This window comes from Falco cherrug, chromosome 5 (genome assembly GCF_023634085.1).
Source record: "Falco cherrug isolate bFalChe1 chromosome 5, bFalChe1.pri, whole genome shotgun sequence".
Lineage (NCBI taxonomy): Eukaryota > Metazoa > Chordata > Aves > Falconiformes > Falconidae > Falco > Falco cherrug.
Genome location: NC_073701.1, coordinates 18,293,105 through 18,311,948, shown reverse-complemented (window position 1 = coordinate 18,311,948; position 18,844 = coordinate 18,293,105). Strand labels below are relative to the sequence as shown.

The 18,844-nt window shown below is 34.9% G+C and overlaps 1 protein-coding gene across 23 annotated transcripts in view; it reads left to right on the top strand.

The window, feature by feature from the left end:
- C2CD5 (C2 calcium dependent domain containing 5) overlaps nt 1–18,844 on the top strand; it is a 67,369-nt gene that overhangs the window by 26,538 nt on the left and 21,987 nt on the right. For 11 of the 23 annotated variants that reach the window (XM_055711401.1, XM_055711410.1, XM_055711406.1 and 8 more), the window contains 3 exons: nt 13,450–13,564; nt 16,117–16,305; nt 17,958–18,149. In XM_055711401.1, the coding sequence (XP_055567376.1) occupies nt 13,450–13,564; nt 16,117–16,305; nt 17,958–18,149 (496 nt within the window). The remainder of the gene's footprint in view (nt 1–13,449; nt 13,565–16,116; nt 16,306–17,957; nt 18,150–18,844) is intronic. The other 12 variants (XM_055711423.1, XM_055711408.1, XM_055711412.1 and 9 more) reach the window with 3 other exon arrangements.

Sequence of the window (18,844 nt, the reverse complement as noted above, 5' to 3'; positions counted from 1 at the left end):
TGTCCTAGTGCTGACATCAGAATTAAGTTACTTTTGACTCTGAAGACTGTGTTGTTACGTTCACTGAGACAAGCTGAGGAATACTCTGTAAAACGTTGGAGTTAACAATGCACTTGAAAATGCAGACAGAGGAGAGTAAAAAGTAGCACCTGTAGTGGTTTTGCATGCACTAGTCAGGAGTAATAAAACAAAGTTTGTGCAAAGGCCTCTTTAAAAGCAGTTAAAAAAATATCTTTTTTCCTTTTCTTTCTTCTTCCTGTGGTCGAAGGCAAGTAATTCTGTAATTGGGTAGATTGGTGCTGATCTAAAGATTCAGCAAACTGACAACACAAAATAAAATCAGAGACTTAATTTGAATGAAACCCCCCTACTTTAAGGGATTTCTTTACAGCACGTGAGTGCATAGTATTGTCTTTTTTTCCTATTTTTAGGATTTATTTACACAGTGGAGAGAAGATTAAGAAAAATGCCAAAATATAATTTATATGTGAGTCGTCCCTTTCTTTGCCACAAAATTGTTTTATGCTTCTGTATTCTCAATAGATTCTGATACAGGTTACTTATGTGTGATAAATATAAGACAAAATGAAAAAAAATCAGTTTTGGTCAGAAGTTTTAAAAACTTAATTTCTTGCATTATACACTCCTTTATTTTTACAACTGACTGAAAGCAAGATAAGAAGAGAAGATAGAGATGCATCTTTGCACAACTAAGTGGCTCTTTGCAGTGTTTTTGTGGGACTTGAAGATTGCTCCTGACAAGTGAATGTAAGATGCATGATACTTTGAACTCAGTATATTGCAAAACAATGAAAACAAAAGAGGAAATGAAGGCACATGGCTATGGGAGGGAAGGTGAAGAAGCAGAAAAAAATTTTCTGATACAGTGATGATCATACTAAGCATTGGAGTCAAATCTGTAAAATATTAAAGGAAACCAATAAACTGGCAAACCAAAAACCAGGAGAATGTAGAAGAGGAAAGAACCTTTGAAGGTGGATTGAGAACTTACCAATAAGACAATAATTGCTATATACTGTACACTTTGATCACGCCTAGTACTAGATTGCTATAGCATGCTCCTTTTTTCCCTTTCTATTTCAGCCTCTTATTAACTCTGCTGTCTGTGTCTTTCCAGTTCCTGTGGAGTGGTGTTGTCAATTGTGTTCTTGTTGGTAGTTTTTTTTCACTATTCTGCTCCTATAACTGATCTACTAATTTGCTGTTTTGAACTCAGCCTTTGTCGGAATTATGGGTAACACAAGATCATACAAACTGCTAGACTGGAATAGTTTCAATTCAGGTATTTTACTAGTCATTCAGTACTACATATGCTGACAGAAATTATGGCAGCTCAGTGAAGTTCTTAGAAATGCTTTAGGATATTTAGGTTAATGCTTCAAATTTAAATCTGTTTAATCATCAAATGCCTACATGTCTTGTTTTAATGTTGTTAAAGGCTTTCTTTAAAATTGCAAAACATTGTTTTAGTATTAAAATAGTATTGCTAAGAATAATTTAATATCAATCTGGAAAGCTGAATGTTCAGATTATTATTTTGTAGTAGCTTTCAGCTCAGTGTCCATGAAGCAAGTAATTTAGGGAAAAAGAATGGATTCTTATTTCTACAGTTGGGATCATGTCAGCTGTGAATTAATTTTTTTTATTTTTTTTGTTGTTGTTGATCGGTTTTATTTGGGGGGGCTGTTGGTTAGTTTTGTTGGTTTTGCATGAGCTTGCACTTTCTTCAAGGATGGCTGTACTTTTGTTAATTTGGGAAATTGATAATGTGTTTGTTCTAAATAATAGGTACAGGCATTGTCCAAAAGAATGGAAAATAGACAGAGGACTGTCTGTTTAAAGAGAAGGGTACTGTGTAGTCTGGGATTTGTTGGTTCATAGGTCTTGTACTGTAAAAACGCAATCAGCTTGTAGGACTTACAGCATAATTATTTGAACTCTTTAATCACTTTAATGCCTAACTTAAAGAAAGCCCCAATTTTCTATTTTTTTTAATGCAGTTTTTAGGGATCAAAGTGTGTGACTTCTTTATACAGCTGCAGCGAGAGTGGGTGAGTTGATGATGCAGCCTACATAAAAGCCACTTAGAGTGCTGATCTGTTAAGGGGAGAAATAAAGACTTTCCCACCACCCCTTTTCCTCTGGAAATGTGGCATGCTTTGGAAGAAAGGCAGGTGTAACTTCTCTGCATACAATATCTAAGCCAAAGCCAGCAGACCTTGCCAAACTGATATTTTTAAAGCTGGTACAGTAAAAAGCTATAAAGCTGACCTCTCTTTCCTCCTTGGTACTTTACTGTTGCAGTGAAGCTCTGTGTCATGCTCTAAGCTTCAGTTTAAATGATTATATACATTTTTCGTTTTACAAATAGTTCAATGATAGGTAGAGCCTAAAACTATTAGCGTATTTTTGTATTCTTGTTCCTTGCTGCAGTAAGCGTCCTGTAATACTATAATTACAAAGTCTTCTGGTTTTGTTGGTTTTATTTGCTTGTTCTAAAGCAATAATATTTTAAATTTAATTTTACTTTCCATATCAAAATAATACTGTGAAATTCTCAGATCTGTTACTAGTATAGTATAGTCTGATAGTTAAAAAGGTGTCAAAATTTTTCATCTTGTGTGCTGCCTTAGAAAGTTTGAATTAATTGTTGCTTCTTTGAGATAGTAGGATGTTAACATGGAAGAATTTTATTAGAATTAATGATGTAAATGAGTTATGTGCAGACCTAAACATACATTGAGCTAGGCTAGCAAGTGATCCAGCAATGTAAACCTAAGAAGCTAAGGAGTAGTCATGACTTCATTTCTTGACAGAATATCCAAAAAATTAGCCTAAATTTTTTTAGAGATAACAAGGAAAAGAAGGTGCATATATACTTACATATACATATGCATTTTATACTCGGGGGCTTTGGTACTCAAATTTTGGAGTAGAGAGGTCTAAACCAAACAGTAATTTAAGAGTTAATACCGTGCTGAGAACTGTCTGTATTTCTGTTGCCTCGACATGTGTTGGCAGCTCTGTAGTAAGTCTTAATTAATCCTACTAGTTAGGGACTGAGCAGGTTATGCTCATATTCCTGGAGTGTATGTTTCGTAGATAAGTAGTTACATACGATGCGTGATGGATAGTAAAGTTACAGATTACATGCAAGCTAACTCTGTTTTAGGCTGGAATAATGAATATGTTGTGCAGATCTGTTGCCATTGAGAAAGCAAAGAAGTTTCCACCTCCCCATTCTAGACCTTTATTGCCAGCTGTCATTGTTGGCTAATACTTGGCCTGAAGGAAAACAAGGATTTATACAGCTTAAGGAAAACAATAATACATCTTTATATTACATTCATGTTAGCAAGAATATAACACAACCATAAGTAGGCTAAAATTATTTTCCTTTTTGAAAATGTTCAGACTTCATTTAAGTTTGCTAGTAACCTGTGTAGCAAAGAAGGATGTTTCTTTTTTTTGTCAGTGGAGGGAGAAGCTTGTTTAACTAAATGTGTAAGATACAACAGGACCATCTGATGGTGTTGAAAAGTCAGAGATTTGAAGATGTTTGAAAATCAAATGCAGACGTAAAGACTGTTTCATGAATAGAAGCTCCTTAAACATCTGGGATTTGCATGTAGTTCAATGGCAAAATTGTTTAAAAGTTTGTAAATGATTATCAAGATGAACCTGCAAAATAAAAGTAGAGAGACAAGCACAAGTGCATAGAAAAGAGGGCACGTAATACAGTGGAAGAAGTACTGGTGTGTATTCTCTATATAATACATCGCTGAAAAAGGATGTTTAAGGTGTACTATAAATACAAAAATATGAAAGGAATCCTGGATCCAGAAGACTGGGTCTTTGTTAAAAGTTTCTCCCTGAAATTAAATAGAGAGAGGAGAGGTTCCTTAGGGAGTCCAGGGAACTTGTTGAATAGAGACTGCTTTTGCATATGACTGTTCCATAGCACTAATGTATACAGTGTTGTCACATAATTACTTCATTAAACCCCTCATTCAGGGAGCTGCTTCAGCAGTGATTCTTCAGCTCCAGCAGTCAGAAACATGGAAGGAGAAAAGATTGTTTTAAAATTCCTAAGGATCTCCTAGGCTCCCTGTGTGATATCTGGTCTTGCTGTTGGAGTGTGAAATTCTCCAGAACTCTAGTTTTGTATGTGAGGAAATGCAAGAGGAAAGCTTGAATATGTTTTGGTTCTGTAACTTGAATGCTTTTCTTTCACAAAAATACATACAGTGAATGTGTAGATTACATTTTGTACTGCTGTCTGGGCTGTAAATGTGGTGTACTTGTAAGAACACAGTAGAAAATGTCAAAATGGTTTTGTTGATGTCTGATGTGGCTATCATTCAGAAATAGTAGAAAACCAACATTTTAAGCTTGACCTCTCCCCTGTTCTTGGAGAATTTCTGGGTTGATGACTTGTACATCAGTGTGTATTGATAGATAATAGGAGGTTGAGGCACTCATCAGAGCCTTTTCTGAACAGAGGGCTGCGGTGTTTTTCAGTAATATTTTGCTCTACTTTTCTGCAACCTTTCCAGAGGAGTGAATATTCCCAAATGGTTTTTATGATGTGAATGGTGTTTGAATATTCTTTTTGTGAAACAGATGCACCCTTATATTAATGAACTAATTTTCTTTGGGACTGTGCATTATTTTTCTTGTGGAGAGTTCTGAGTAGATATTTATGTAACTGAACAAAGGGTGGTCACTGTCAGTGAGTATAGAATAGCATTCTTGTGTTCTGTTAGAGATTCATAAATTAATAAACTTGCCATTTAAAATATTCGGTTTAAAATTCTTTGCCTAATAGTAAGTAATGCTATTTAATCTGTTCATATTGATTTAAAAGTCTCCCTGAAATCTGGCTAATAGTGTGAAAGCCATCATAGATTTTTCACTGCACAAATGCGGCAATAAAACTGTTGCTTATTGCACTACAGTTTTTGTTTTGAATTGATAGTACATAAGAGAGAAAACCTTGGTCTTGTGGAAAATCATTCTTATTTTTCTTGCACATTACTCTTCCTCATTTCAAAATAGGGGGCTTGACTAAATTTCTTGATACAATTTCTTTCATGGATTACAATGAGATTTTTCAGCCTTAAGATGTGTCACTGTGATTGCAAAGGTACACTTGTAGAATGTTTTGCCTAGCTCAAAATACATTGTTAGAAGAAAACTAGAATGATTCTAGTTGAATGGACACCTTCCTAACTACTATGTAATAACAGGTAAACATGTCCTTGTAAAATGTCTGTGGACAGTTTTGTAGGAAAATGGCAGATAATACAAGTTCTAACTGACTGTAACAGGATTGTAGAAATAACTCTGGTAAATATTAATGGATAAGATCATTATCTGAGCTGAATTAGGCACAAGAATCTTCCTTCCTTAATATGTCGTACTTCTTATAAAGAAATACCATAGGGGTTTTTGATTGGTTGTTGGTTTTTTTTGGGGGGGGGGTTTGGTTTCTTTTTTTTTCTGGTTCATTTTGTGCTTTGGATTCTGTTAGCCAGTGCAATTTGTCTTTGACCTTTTGCAATAATATTTTCAGGGTTTTGTAAGTTTTGACTTTTTGGTCTCTCTTAAATTGACCTCTCATTGGGGTCCTGAACTCACTCCAAAAGGCGCTGTAGAGAGGCTCCTTGGATCCAGAAGATTAGAGAGGCTTCTCTGGCTAGTTTGTCTTAAAACAAACTGCATTCACTATTTCTGTGCACTCAATACAGAAGTTCTGTGAATGTTACAAATAAAAGCCTGAGGAGTGTAAACAATGAATAGGAGATACGGAGGCAGTATCATTTCATGCCAAATAATGCCATCCCATTTCTTCAGCTGTGCAGGGAGGTAGATACTCTGCATGGTAGTCAGAAAGAAAGTGGCAGTCATGTTTTTGAACATCTGTGTTTGTTGAGAGATTAATTTTTTTGTGTTTAAAAATCTGTATGTTTCTTTCAAGAGCTATGTTAGATAAATTAGTATTATTGTTGCTTGGTTTAAGGTTCCAGCTAGTTTGGCTTGTTTAAAGCTTTAAATCGTACTTGTAGTTAATTTTGTGATGCTAATTATAAAATAGATAGGACAGGTTTTAAACCACATTTTGTTACAGCATAGCGTCTCCAGCTTTGGGTAATAGCTGCTTGAGGATTGCTCAAGTTTTAAAATAAGTTGTATTTATTGTGCCAAGATAACAAAGCAAGAGAGAGATAGGAGGTAGAATAAGTAGCTTATTTATTACCTAGCAGCTCTTCAAAGTGGCAGACCTTGCCCTTGTTATCGTAATAGGATCAATTAAAAGATTCCTAGATCTTTTGTTAGTATCCCACACTGTACTGATTAGAAGAACCTTATGCACAGCCATGAGGACTTCGCCATTATAGGATGAATGACTGATTGAAATAGTAACTAAAAGCTGGAGTGACAAAGCTAATGTTCAGGCCTGGTACACTTATTTTCCAGAGACAAATTAACTTCTGATATTGTAACATTTTGTTGTGTCTGGGCATAACAATTTTAAGGAAGTAAGTTGAATTTTAAACCTTTATTTTCAAGTGTTATCTTAATAGTTTAATTTTTAATTATGTACATTAAACACTGAGCATCTTTTTGGTCTTCAAATGCTTAATGTTTTATTTTAGTTTTTTAAAATTTGAATGTGTATCACCTGTTTGTTTCCTTTAGCTATAAATTAAATTATTACTGAAGTTTTGGTATGATTGCAGTTGTGGTGGTGTTTTTGGTTTTTTTTTTTTTAAGATGGTACTTTTTTGTAGCTTCTGCTGTTTCATCAGACCTTCATCTACAATTAAAAGCAAAAGTTTTAGGGTTATTATTACTGCTGTGTAGTTAATGCTTGGTGGTATTTGTAGATCTTGTTAAACCAGTTTATGGAAAACTATTGCCTCAAAGATTAATTCTAATATTTAGAAAAGGTTACATTATACTGTAGTCTGTCCAAGTGATTCTTGCATGTTTATTCCTAAGATCAGTTACATCTATAATTTGCAACGTGTGATTGATAGACAAAGTGTAGAACAGTGGAGGTTTACTTTTTTTCGATTTGAAAATCCAAGTCATTGCTATTTTTTATTATTATTTTTATTTTTAATCTGAGACATTCTGTTTAGATTTACAAAGCTGAATTGGTTTAGGTCACAGATAAGTTACTGTATAGAGACTGTGTAAAATACTCTAGTTTAGTGATGTCAGTCATAAGGCTTAGGTATCTGAGCATTTAAACTGTTACAAGCAACGTTTACTTGAGATGGTGAGCCAGTGTAGTGAGACATCTCAAGACTTGCTCTCAGGGATATGGAGAATATACAGTTGTTCAGGAATATATGGCTGAGAGAGTTACCTGATGGGAAGTTAAGGTAGGATTCCAAAAGCCAAACTTTGAAGTAGGATTTTTATAATTCACTTTTAGGGATGAGATAGGCAAAAACATCCCCTGATCCACTTTAAAATTCCTTAATGGAAATAAAATTCCATATGTTTCTGTCTAAATCACAAATACATTCACTCATATCAGGGATATAGAAGCTATGGAGATTCTGTTAATTTTGTTTCATATGTAAAGTAACTTCTTTTTTTTCCTTTTGTAAGAAAAAACTGTTTTCTCTAGCCTCCTAGCAACGATGTAGTTTTTTGGGGTTTTTTTTTTCATGGAATTCAGAATATAGGAAAAGAATTCATGAGTTTTGATGGGAATGTTACTTAGAGGAACACTTTGCTACTCGTCCATCTTGGGGTATAGGCATTAAAGCACGAAAAGGAATGGTGCTGCTTTTCTGTACGATTTATACTATGTGCTCTTGCAGTCTTCTGGTGGTCATGTAGTGATTTGGTTTTGTGTTCAGTCAGCCAGCTGAAATACCCCATCCTGTAAATGTGTGAAGGCTGGATGCATTTTTAATCCTAAATGTTTTAAAAACAAGTTTCTTCAATAATTGAAGAATTTCTTCAACGTCCAAATTTAAACCTGCTTTTTTTCTATTTAGAAGTTTGGGCTTGAGAAGTGAGATACGCGCTCTCTGACCTCATCTGGCAGAAAAGTAGTAATGCAGTATTGTTATCCAAGCTAGATGTTTTGTCTGTACTTTTGCAGGAGTAAGTGTACCTGTTCTCTTTGGTGGTGTGGTTGCACTGTTTTCTGCTGTTTTAGTGTATCTTAGTTTTCATTTGATAAATCCCAGTAACCTACTTCCTTCACTTCCTGTATCATAAGCAAAGTTTTCATTTTCACATCTTCTAGTCTTGAAGATGAATATAGGGAGTAATTTTTAAAAAAAGGATGGAGTGGCTTTGAAAACATTTTGAAAGTTTTAAGTTAGTCTGTTATAGGTTTAGTTATTTACTACCCAAGTTTTGGGTTTAAACTTTACAGACAAGAGGATTTGGCTTTTGTACACTTAGATATTTGTTAAATATTTTAGAAAGATGATAGGAATCACCTATGGATAACCACAGAGGATTAAATTAAACTTCAAGGACCAGGGAAGGGTGCTTATAAACCAAACAAAGGTGTCTTTTACAAAAAAAAACCCCCAAACCTACAAAACCAAATCCCACAGTTTTTTCTGTGTAAGCTGATTAATATGTTTTAATGAAGAAGATACAAGAATAAGGGGATAAGGAAGATGTGGGTGATGGCTTTGCCTAGTGAAAGACTCAAAGATTAAATTTGAAAGTGTGTTACTGGTGTCTCTGTAGCCCTTTTTGAGACAACAGAACAATTGAGTCATTTGCAGATTTTGAACACTTTCATAGTACGATTGTCCTCGTTTCAGAACGTTATGTTATAAATGTAAATATTTATTAAATTATACAATATTGAAATAGGTTGAAATGAATCATACAGTTCCTGCTTCAGGGTAATTGTCTCAAGATGTCTAGGGATACAGCTTTTATACAGTGACACTTGAGGATGATATGTGTAATCAAGAGACCATTCTTAATTTTTCTTCAGTTTTTAAAAATCTGTATGGACCTAGCATAATGCAGATTCTGGCTAAATCTTGAAAGGCCCTGAACAAGTGGACCTCTAGCAAATAACTTCGGAAAAGTGTTGCTTCTTATGAATGAGAAAGTATTGGTAGTATCTAGCATTATCTCCAGGTAAAAGACTTGGACAGGGTGTTTTCCTGTCGACATTACAGCCTCATAGAAGTCAACCTCATATTTTGAAGGGAAGAGATAGGTGCCTTGGTGGTGGATAGAATAGACTCAAAGAAAATTTCGGGCACAAATGAAATACACTGCTGTGTGTATCATCTAAAGCTGTTTAGTAAAATGAGTTTGGAAAGTTTCAGTTGGAGGAGGTTTAAGTTGGCACGATTTTTATAGAGTGCTGTACTGCTGACAACATTGTTTCTCAGGTCTTCAACTCCAGAAACAGTGTGCTTTGCTTCCACTTTGTTATAAATATCATGCCAATTTTGAAACATTAATAAAAGTAGGTTTAATATTCAGTCTTTGGTTTTCAATAAAGGGTGTATAATAGCAGTGTAATTTTTGAAACTTTTTTCCCTAAAGTTGTAGATAAACCTTGCTATAAACTACTCAGTAGATTTGCTAGAAAAGCTTGTGATTGAGTGCTATGTATGCTTGCCTTTTTGCTTCCACCTAGAATCCAGGGCCATTACTTTCTGTAACCATTTCAGTGAGCTGCCATAGTTTTCAGTCTGTACTGTCACCTGATCCAAGCATGCGCCAAAATACCCACCGTTTCTGGCTACTGTCTGCTGAATCTGCTTCGCAAACCCTAAGTTCTTAAGCTTTTGCCTTAGCAAAAAACAACAGACACTCTTACAGGGTGTACTGGACACATGCCATCCTGCTTCCCTAACTCCTCTAATTGTTTATGTAAATCCTTAGCTTTACTAAACCTGTAAATGCTACAATGGCATCCCCATGTGAAATTGTGTGGCTCATGTGTCAAAAAAGGCTGCTTGTGAAAATATTTGTCAGAAGAATATGAATGCTACACATTGCACTGCATTCAGTGTTTTGTATCAATTTATTATTGCAATGTCATGGTGTTTGATTTTAATTGTAGACAATCATTTTGTGTTTTAATATGCAAAGGTAAGTTCATGTAAACTGTAAATGTACATTATTTATATATAAACATACTGATTCATATTTTTGGCCTCTTTCTGGAAGAAATAAATACTCGATGAAATGTCTTAAGCAGAGGACCCTGTCTTCTTTACAAACACTTGTTTATGCATTACTCCTATAGAAATTTTTGAACCTGTGCAATAAGGATTTGTTGGACTGAAGATGATTGCTGGAAATTTGTTCTTACCTCTGAAAGACTGAAAATGATCCATTATATTACTGTAGTTAATAGTTTTGTTAATTCTGCTGTTGAACAGATTCTCAGAGTAAAGGGTTAAATGTTGCTTTAGCACGACATAGTGTTGAGCAAGCTCACACCAATATGTGTTTTCCTTTATGATAAGGCGTTGTTGTAGATAGGTGAGAAGATTATGTTTACTCTCTTAGGAACTTGTTCCTAAATTTTAATTTAGACTATAAATTTTTGTAGAGGAAAGTTACATGCTTGCAGAGAGTTTGGGACCCGTCACTATTTCTACCTTTTCTGTTCCCCTTAAGTGTATCTGTTCCCTTTCAGCATTTCATTCTGTTTCAGTTTTTACTGTGGCAACATACCTTTTCAGTGTGATAGTCTTTATTCACAGATGTCTATTCACAGCACTTTCCCTGTTCATCCCCAGTCATTTCACCTGTTGCTCACTTTCAACTCCTTTGTCATGACTTCATGTTTTCTTGCACTTTTTTGTCATAGAAAAGTCACAAGTAGGAGTAATTTTTTGCCAGATGGTACCTAAAGCTGTGAAGAGAAGAATGATGATTTAGTAAAGCTGGCTTTTTTGGGGCTTTGTTTCTGTCCAGAAAAAGGTTACTTCTCCTTTGTAGGTGTTTTTCTGCAAAGTACAGGAATTTGCGTGGCTGTTCAATCTTTATAACCAGCTGCCTGTGATCAAGTCTAATTGAGCAAGAATTGTTCTACATAGTTAGTGAACCACTTTTCCTACTTAGACTTTTCTGTTATAAAGAGAAACACACATTGATAAGCAGTATTCGTGTCCATGGTTGGCTGGGGAAGGAGGAATTACTCCCAAGACCCATGTCCATTCCACCATAAAGAGTTAGTGATAACATTTACAGAATGTGTGTGTGGTCTCACATCTCCCATGCAGCTCTCCCGTTTTGACAAATAAAGCCTTTGCCTTGAAATGGATGTCCAGAGTTGCTCTGTGCACCTACCACTACTGCCATTAAGTGGTGGCAGCAGTTGCAGCCTGTTGTTCAGACGGGTGCGAGCACAAGAGAGATGACATTTCGCTTCCCACTTTCCTTTGTGTACCACAAATGGTTCTCGTAGCTGAGCTTGGCAACTCCAACCCTACAATGGGATGGGTTATTCCTGCATGGTTCTCAGCTTTTGAAAGCTGCAAAGTGCAAGACTTGCTAGCAGGTACTTCAGCCACCTGAGTCAGGATTACTGTGTATCATCTCGAGCATTTGATTTTCTGTCAGTGAAAGTGTTTAAACACTGTTTTCATGTTTAGAAACAGTGAAGTGCAGTGCCTCAAGCTTCTGCTGGTAGTTGCACTGAAGCCTGCTGAAGGTGAACTCGGATGTAAATAGACATGATTGAAACAGTTCAAAAAAATCCTTAGTCTGTTATGTGTCTTAATGTGTATATTTTTGTCTTGAATGCAGAGAACCTTCCTAAGAACTATCAATGTAGGTTTTGGTGGGGTTTTTTGTTTGTTTTTGTTTTTGTTTTTGTTTTCCCTGTTCATTGTTCATATTTTAAAGCAAAGGTTAGATAAACCTCAGTCTGGACACCCAAGGCTGCTGTTAATACAGTGCTATGAGTTACACAAGCATTAACCTCTAAAGTTAGGTATAGCTGAATATACATTCCACTATGCTTATTTTTTAAAAATTAGAAAATTGTCATCAGTTTATTTTGGAAAGCTGAAAGCCCAGTTCTAAATGAAAAGTTGAGGTAAATTCAGGAATGAATACCTCTTGCTGTACAATATTTTTGTTTCAGTAAAGTTCAAAATATGTGTATATCTGCATCTTTCATTTTTGTTTGTCATGTTGTCAAGAGAACCTAGTGTATGATATAGGGTATCATACACTATATTTATAAAGATTCTTGATAGTACAAAATTGGTTCCCAATGAATCTCAGGTTTTGACATCGATATTTTAAGTTATGATTCAGCAAGGGGATCTCAATGGCTAGAAGTTTGTATCTGTGCAAAGTCCAGTTGATTTCAGGGAAATTGTGTAAGAATCTATCTACTCAGAACCTTTCGTAGCATTTGAGTGCCTATTGTTTGTTGTTGTTTTCCCCCTTATTTTATGTATCAATGATTGACATAGTTTTCAACTAAGTTCATTGTTTCAGGTAAGCTATTTTGAAAGAAGAAACAGTTGAGAAACTAGTTCTAAATGACAGTACCCGACTTGATATGTAAAAAGCTTGTGAGACAAGAACTTTAGTTCTGGGAAACTAATTGCTTAACAGTTAAAATTAATAGATTGCATAAACTAATTCTAGTAGCCCTCTTTTGCATTTTTAATGTAGTATTCAAGTAGAGCAGGCAGGATACATTTTAACATATAACCTCAAAGATAATAAAGGTAATTGGAATCTGTTGGAGGAGAGGGGAATAAAAAGGGTGTGGTTGTCAAGATTCTGAAGCAAAAAAGCATTGGCAAATGCATAGTCAACATACATCTTGTACTTCTTAATGTTGTTAACGTAGCAGCAAGTTTGAAATACCTATTGCTTTTCCAAGTTAGAAGTGCTGAAATAAGGACCACAGAGCCATGTGTTGGATTAGCGATACGGTCTTGAACAAATATTTTTAAAACCTGGTTAACAGAGAGAACTGCTGGCAGCTGAAAAAACTATTGAGGTTATTTCAAAGATGTCAAGTGTATACTGAAGTAAATACTTTATTGCTAAAAATACTGTTTCATTACTACTACTATTAGTTTTTCATTATTACCGAGTATCTGTGATGCTTTGTTGCAAGTTACATGCTGCTCTTGTGCTGTTGGAAACTGACAGTATGGGTAGAGATTGGAACAGTATCTACAGTATTTTGGTCTTATCTGTCATACAGACAACAAGAAGAATGCAGTAGTTTATCAGAACCTGTTCACATGGGTGATAAACAAGAAAATTAATGAAAAAGCTAGTGTTTGCTTGAAGTACAATAGCTAGGAAATAAAATTGTCCAGATACAGCAAAACTCTTGAATATGAAAAATTTGACTTTTCAGATTAATTGCATGAAGCTTTATGTTGACGTAGTGCAGAATAGTGAACTGATTTATACTTTGTCTTTCAGATGAACCAGAGACACGAGATGCATGGTGGGCAGAAATCCGACAAGAAATAAAATCCCATGCCAAGGCATTGGGTTGTCATGCTGTAGTGGGCTACAGTGAATCAACTAGCATTTGGTAAATCATGATGATGATTTGATTTTTAAAATGCCACAGAAAATATATTGAATCTTCAGTGGATTAAAAATGATAAATTGTTTCAGCACAGTTGTTGGTACTGTGTAACGTAACTACTTTGGAGAGTTTGTTAAAGTAACTTTCTGAGATTTCAGTATTGTGGTGGGTTTTTTTTTTGTTATGTGTTTTTGTTTGAGTTTTTACTGGGTTTTAAGTTTGTTCTAATGAATATTACAATTTTTATTTTTTAAAAATAATTAAATCCTACATGTTTACTTTTTTATTAACAATATTGATTTATCTATTAAGTTTTCTAAAACTAATCTATCTAAATAGTTAAGACTGTTCCTAAAAGTATATGTATTATATTTTCGTTATTGGGTAACGACTGGCAGACCAGTACTAAAACGGTAAACTTCAAACTGAAGGCACAAGTTCTTTACTAGGGCTGTATTAATTGCAAGTTAAAGGAGAATACGCTGCTTGATAGATGCAGAATAAGTGTAAACGTTCTGTATGTCTTTTTGGAAAATGCATGTAATTATTTTTATCTTTGAGTACTGCAGTAGTGTTTAACATACTAAACTGGTGAGTCTTTGTGAGGGTGAATTCCCTAGCCCTGCCTCTCATTCGGGCCAAAACTCAACTGTCTTACTGTATTCCCTTTGTCTAATAAAATTCCAATCTTCTGTGTTTTGGTAGCTTAATAACAAACTTTGTGAGAGGCTTGGAGATTGGGAAAAGTTAATTTGGGATTCATCCAGTTACTTGTCCTTCTCTCTGGCCCAGGAAAGGTTGTGTCTCTTTTTAGCTCAGGAAAGTAATCCATGAAGAGGTCCTCCTGGGGCCAGGTGTGTCTGTCTGGTATCAAACAGAAAAGTACTCTGGCTCACTAGTTGTTTCAAATCGCTTTAGGAAATTAACTGAAGCAAACTCAGACATCTGAATTTATTTTCTGTCAAGTTGATTTTGCCTAAATACCTCAAAGGAAAAGCACTGAAAACTTGCTTATTTTAAAGAGAGAAGTTGGGATGTTTCATTTTACTTTGCAATTGATAAGTTGAAGAAAGAAATACAGTTACACAGTGTTTTCATGAGTGTACACCATCTGTTGGTAAAGTAGCAAGGTAACCAGGAATTAACCAGTCTTGAATGCCACAGCATTGGTTGTTTCACATCTGTTGCTGCTTCATATTTATTGCTTCACTGCAGGTAAAAATAAACACCCCAAAAAACAATCAAACCGAAAAACCATAACACCAAATATATTGACTCTTTTACAAAACTTGAAAACAATTTTTGGGTCGACTGCTTGTGCTAGTAGAGTAGGAAAATGGGAGAATTTACAGACAAGACATGTTTTGTATTCCTTGTGCTGTCTTGTCTGGTTGTGTCCTGTCTTGCTTGGTGTATTAAAGACCGTATTTATCAGAATTGCATCATGCAAGTTTCCAGCACTGAGGGATGAACTTGCACTAAAAATGGAAGATTTATTTGTTTGGCTGTCAGTTCTTGTAAAAAGCATGAATATTCAGTGTTCTCTTTTCTACTTTAACAATGGGGAAAGAATGTACAGAGTATAGATAGGCAGTCAGTTATTGGGTTATTTCACATGTTCATTTTTCTTAAAGGAATTTAATGCGATAATATTGATCATTGAAAAAACAGTTTATTAGAGTTCCATCCTTACTTGCCAGTTCAGTTTTATTCCATGCTTAAAGAACAAGGCTCTTATCTGTGAGTACTGGTTTGCCAGACATGTTATATATGAAAAAATATTTTGGGAAGAGAAACAACAAATAAAAAAGGCACATGTATCATTCTAGAAAATGTGGGAAAGGTTTTCTCCATATTTTTTCCAGTATAGTATTTTAAGTACTGAATGTTTGATATTTGTTTCATATTTAACAATTTCAAAAATACTGAAAGCTCTGTGGTCACAGCTTGTACTTCTGAGAGCTTTACCTCTGCTAAATCATGAGTATGGTCAGTTACCTTACATGCTATATGTACTACCATTGTAGTTGTTCATAGTAAAATTTTACTGTTTTGCTACTCTTTATCGTCCAAGAAGCACCCTTGTCAGTGTTGTGTTGTAACTTCATTTTGAAAGTGAATGTTCATAAGATGATGAGGCTGTCCACTTCACTTTTACTTTGGTAAACAATTATGCCTTGGTTTTGTTTTTGTTTTTTAAAAAATGTTTCTTTACTTGTTGGTTGGCTGGATTTCTTTGCATTATTAACCATAGTATTGAAAACCATACTTAAACCTGATTAGCCTTTGTGATGTTGTAGCATATTATTTGTAACACAGGGCAAAGCTTTTTAGTCTTTTGTTCGATTCTTCTGCATCTCTTACTTCCACAATGGTTTTAAATACCAAAGAGGATTGTTTATGAGATTTAATGACGGAAATTGCACAAATGCATAAAATTAGTAGTTTATTGGGTTCATTGTGACTTTTGTACCAGCCTTTTAATCTAATAGTTTTAAATAAAAGTAGCACTAAGTAGTAGGAATTCACTTTGTTGTAATTCTTTTCTCTTATAGTGAAGAGGTCTGTATTTTGTCCGCGTCTGGCACAGCAGCTGTACTGAACCCTAGGTTTCTTCAGGATGGCACCGTGGAAGGCTGTTTGGAACAAAGGTTGTCATGGCAGCCTGGCTTCTTTTCCATAGGGTCAGAGAAGGGAGAGGTTGATTTTTTTCCTCAGAGCCAAGATAGTTCTTCTCTATTAGGGTAGGTTACAGTGTTACAGTGCAGGATGCGGGACCAACCACTTTACTGCTTTTCACTAACAACAACAACAACAGAAGTAATGGAACTCTGCACCAAATTAGATATTCTGTTTTTATTTCTAACAGTCTGAATAAGGTAACACATTTGACTACTAACCACAGACCATAACACAGTTTTTTTCTTTACTGGTCTTCAGGTATTTTCCTCAACTTTGTATCACACTATAAAAAATGACAGATGTATGATAAATTACATAAGCCAAAACCTGCTGCGGCTGTAATGTGTGTATATATGTTCTAGGTATACTAGTTAAGAGCTGTATGGGAGATAAAATAGCTTGAATGTAAAACAAAGATGGTGCCAGATTTTTACAACGCATATATGTTTCATTTCAAGTTTATGAACAAAATCATGAAATGAATTTGAATGAAAATGAACAAAATCATGAAACTGAAGGAGAAACAGGAAGTTTCCCTTTGTTACTGCTTTTGCAGATAGAATTTGAAGAATGGGTGTTGACAAACAGTTATTTTGGGGGAAAAATAATTAAATTAACTAATACATATTAGTAAGAGTATTTATTATACCTTAGCACTTGCATTACTTTTTCCACAATAACCCTGCCCATGTAGTATTATGTATTACTCTTTTACTTTGTTAGCAGGAGGCCATTATCTTCTTGTATAGATAAACTTGAGAACTGTAGCCAGGAAAAAAAAAAAAATCTGTATTGACTATATGATGGAGAGAAATGTCTTGTGTTTATAATACAAAGAAAATTACGTTTTTATCAAAATACGAATTCTGGGACTACTTAAGAGTCTTGGCATAGATTAGAAATGCCAAAGGAAGGTGAAACAACTAAATGGACAAAGCCCATGTTTGAGACAAAATACATTTGCTATATATAGCCTATGATAACTGATGTTCCAAATCTGTTGAATTTGTTTAAGTGTCTCTCAGAAATTCACTGAACAGAATTGTTTATATGAAACAGCATAAATTTGCAGTGATGCAGTTAGCCTATGCTTTCCTTGTTAGTATTTTATAGTGGTCATTCCTGGATATCTATTATGGGGGAGTGGGACTAAGTGTTTGAAGTGAATAACAAGTTTTACCTAATACCTTATCTTAGGAAATAATCTTGCTCTTCTTCTTACAATGTTAACATAAATTATGCTGCTTCTCAGTAGGATGGTTGGTTTGTTGTTTATGTTCTCATTAGGTTTGTGTAGGTTTTTGGACACAATCCATGTAAAAGAGACTTTCCATTGTATTTGGTACAGTAAATTCTCTGTACAACTGTTGTACCATGGACTGCATTTAAAAGTCATAGTGCCTGAAAACAGCTTAGTAATGTTTTAGTTTTATATAAATCATTGGTCATTGTATGTACTTTTTCTTCTTGATCCCTGCATAACAAGTTTCAATGCAAGTTTTATTTATAGCATTTTAGCTAGTAGTGTGCAGCCTAATTTTATTCTTCTAATTCATAAAATGCAATACTTGTCATATTGGTGTAATGGAGCAGAGTATAGCTGCAGTGTATGATTTAAGTAGATACCTGTAGGTTTTAATACACATGTGCACGTATTGATTATTGTTAATAAGATGCAGATGTTTTAAGTATGTTCTCCATAATGTATTTTTAGGATTGAAGAAGCTTCGCCACCAGGTTGTGGATTTTGCCATATACCATATGATGAATTGAACATGCCGTTCCCTGCTCACCTCACTTACTGTTACAACTGCAGGAAGCAAAAAGTTCCTGATGTCCTTTTCACCACAATTGATCTTCCTGTAGAGGCAATAGTTATTGGGAAGGGATGTCTTATTCAAGCCAGGTATCTATCAAAATACTTTCTTAGTAACGTTTTGGATATCTTTGAAAGAATTCCTGTTGCTAAAAATGTATTATGTCATTAAACCTTAAATTTTTACGTTGAATTGATAGGAATTAATGAGAGTATGTAGGATACAGGAGGATGAAGACAACCTTCTCCCCCTGTGTTACATGTCTGTTGATGGTTGATGGATATCTGGTGACTTATCCGTGTTGATGGAAGTCACTTCTCACCTGAGGTTTTTTTATGATCCTGTAATTATCATTCTCTGACTTTTGCTAGAGCAGATTTACTGGAGCTACTGTAGAGATGTGTTCTGTGCTCTTCCTTTGGTGTTTTCCATATTATTAAACTGTGTTGTGCAACATTGTGGAAATTGACTTCCAGTCGCAAGGTGGTCCCTGATCTGTCTCTGGAGCACGTGCAGATGTCCCATTTTCTCTAGAATTATTCCTCAAACATTCCCACCCCTTCCTCAAAAATTAAAAAGGACCTGAAGCTTATTTAGAAAGATTTTGAGGTGAACTTGTTATGATTGGGTGAATTACTGTGTTTTCCTGATTGTGTAATAATTGTAGTCCTTAAAAGAAAGTGTTGTCCGTTCACATCACTAAAATGTACAGTTGTCATGTTCTTTTTGAATGAAAATTTGTCACTGAATGTAGGTAGTCGTTACACTGGTGTGGGGTTTCAAT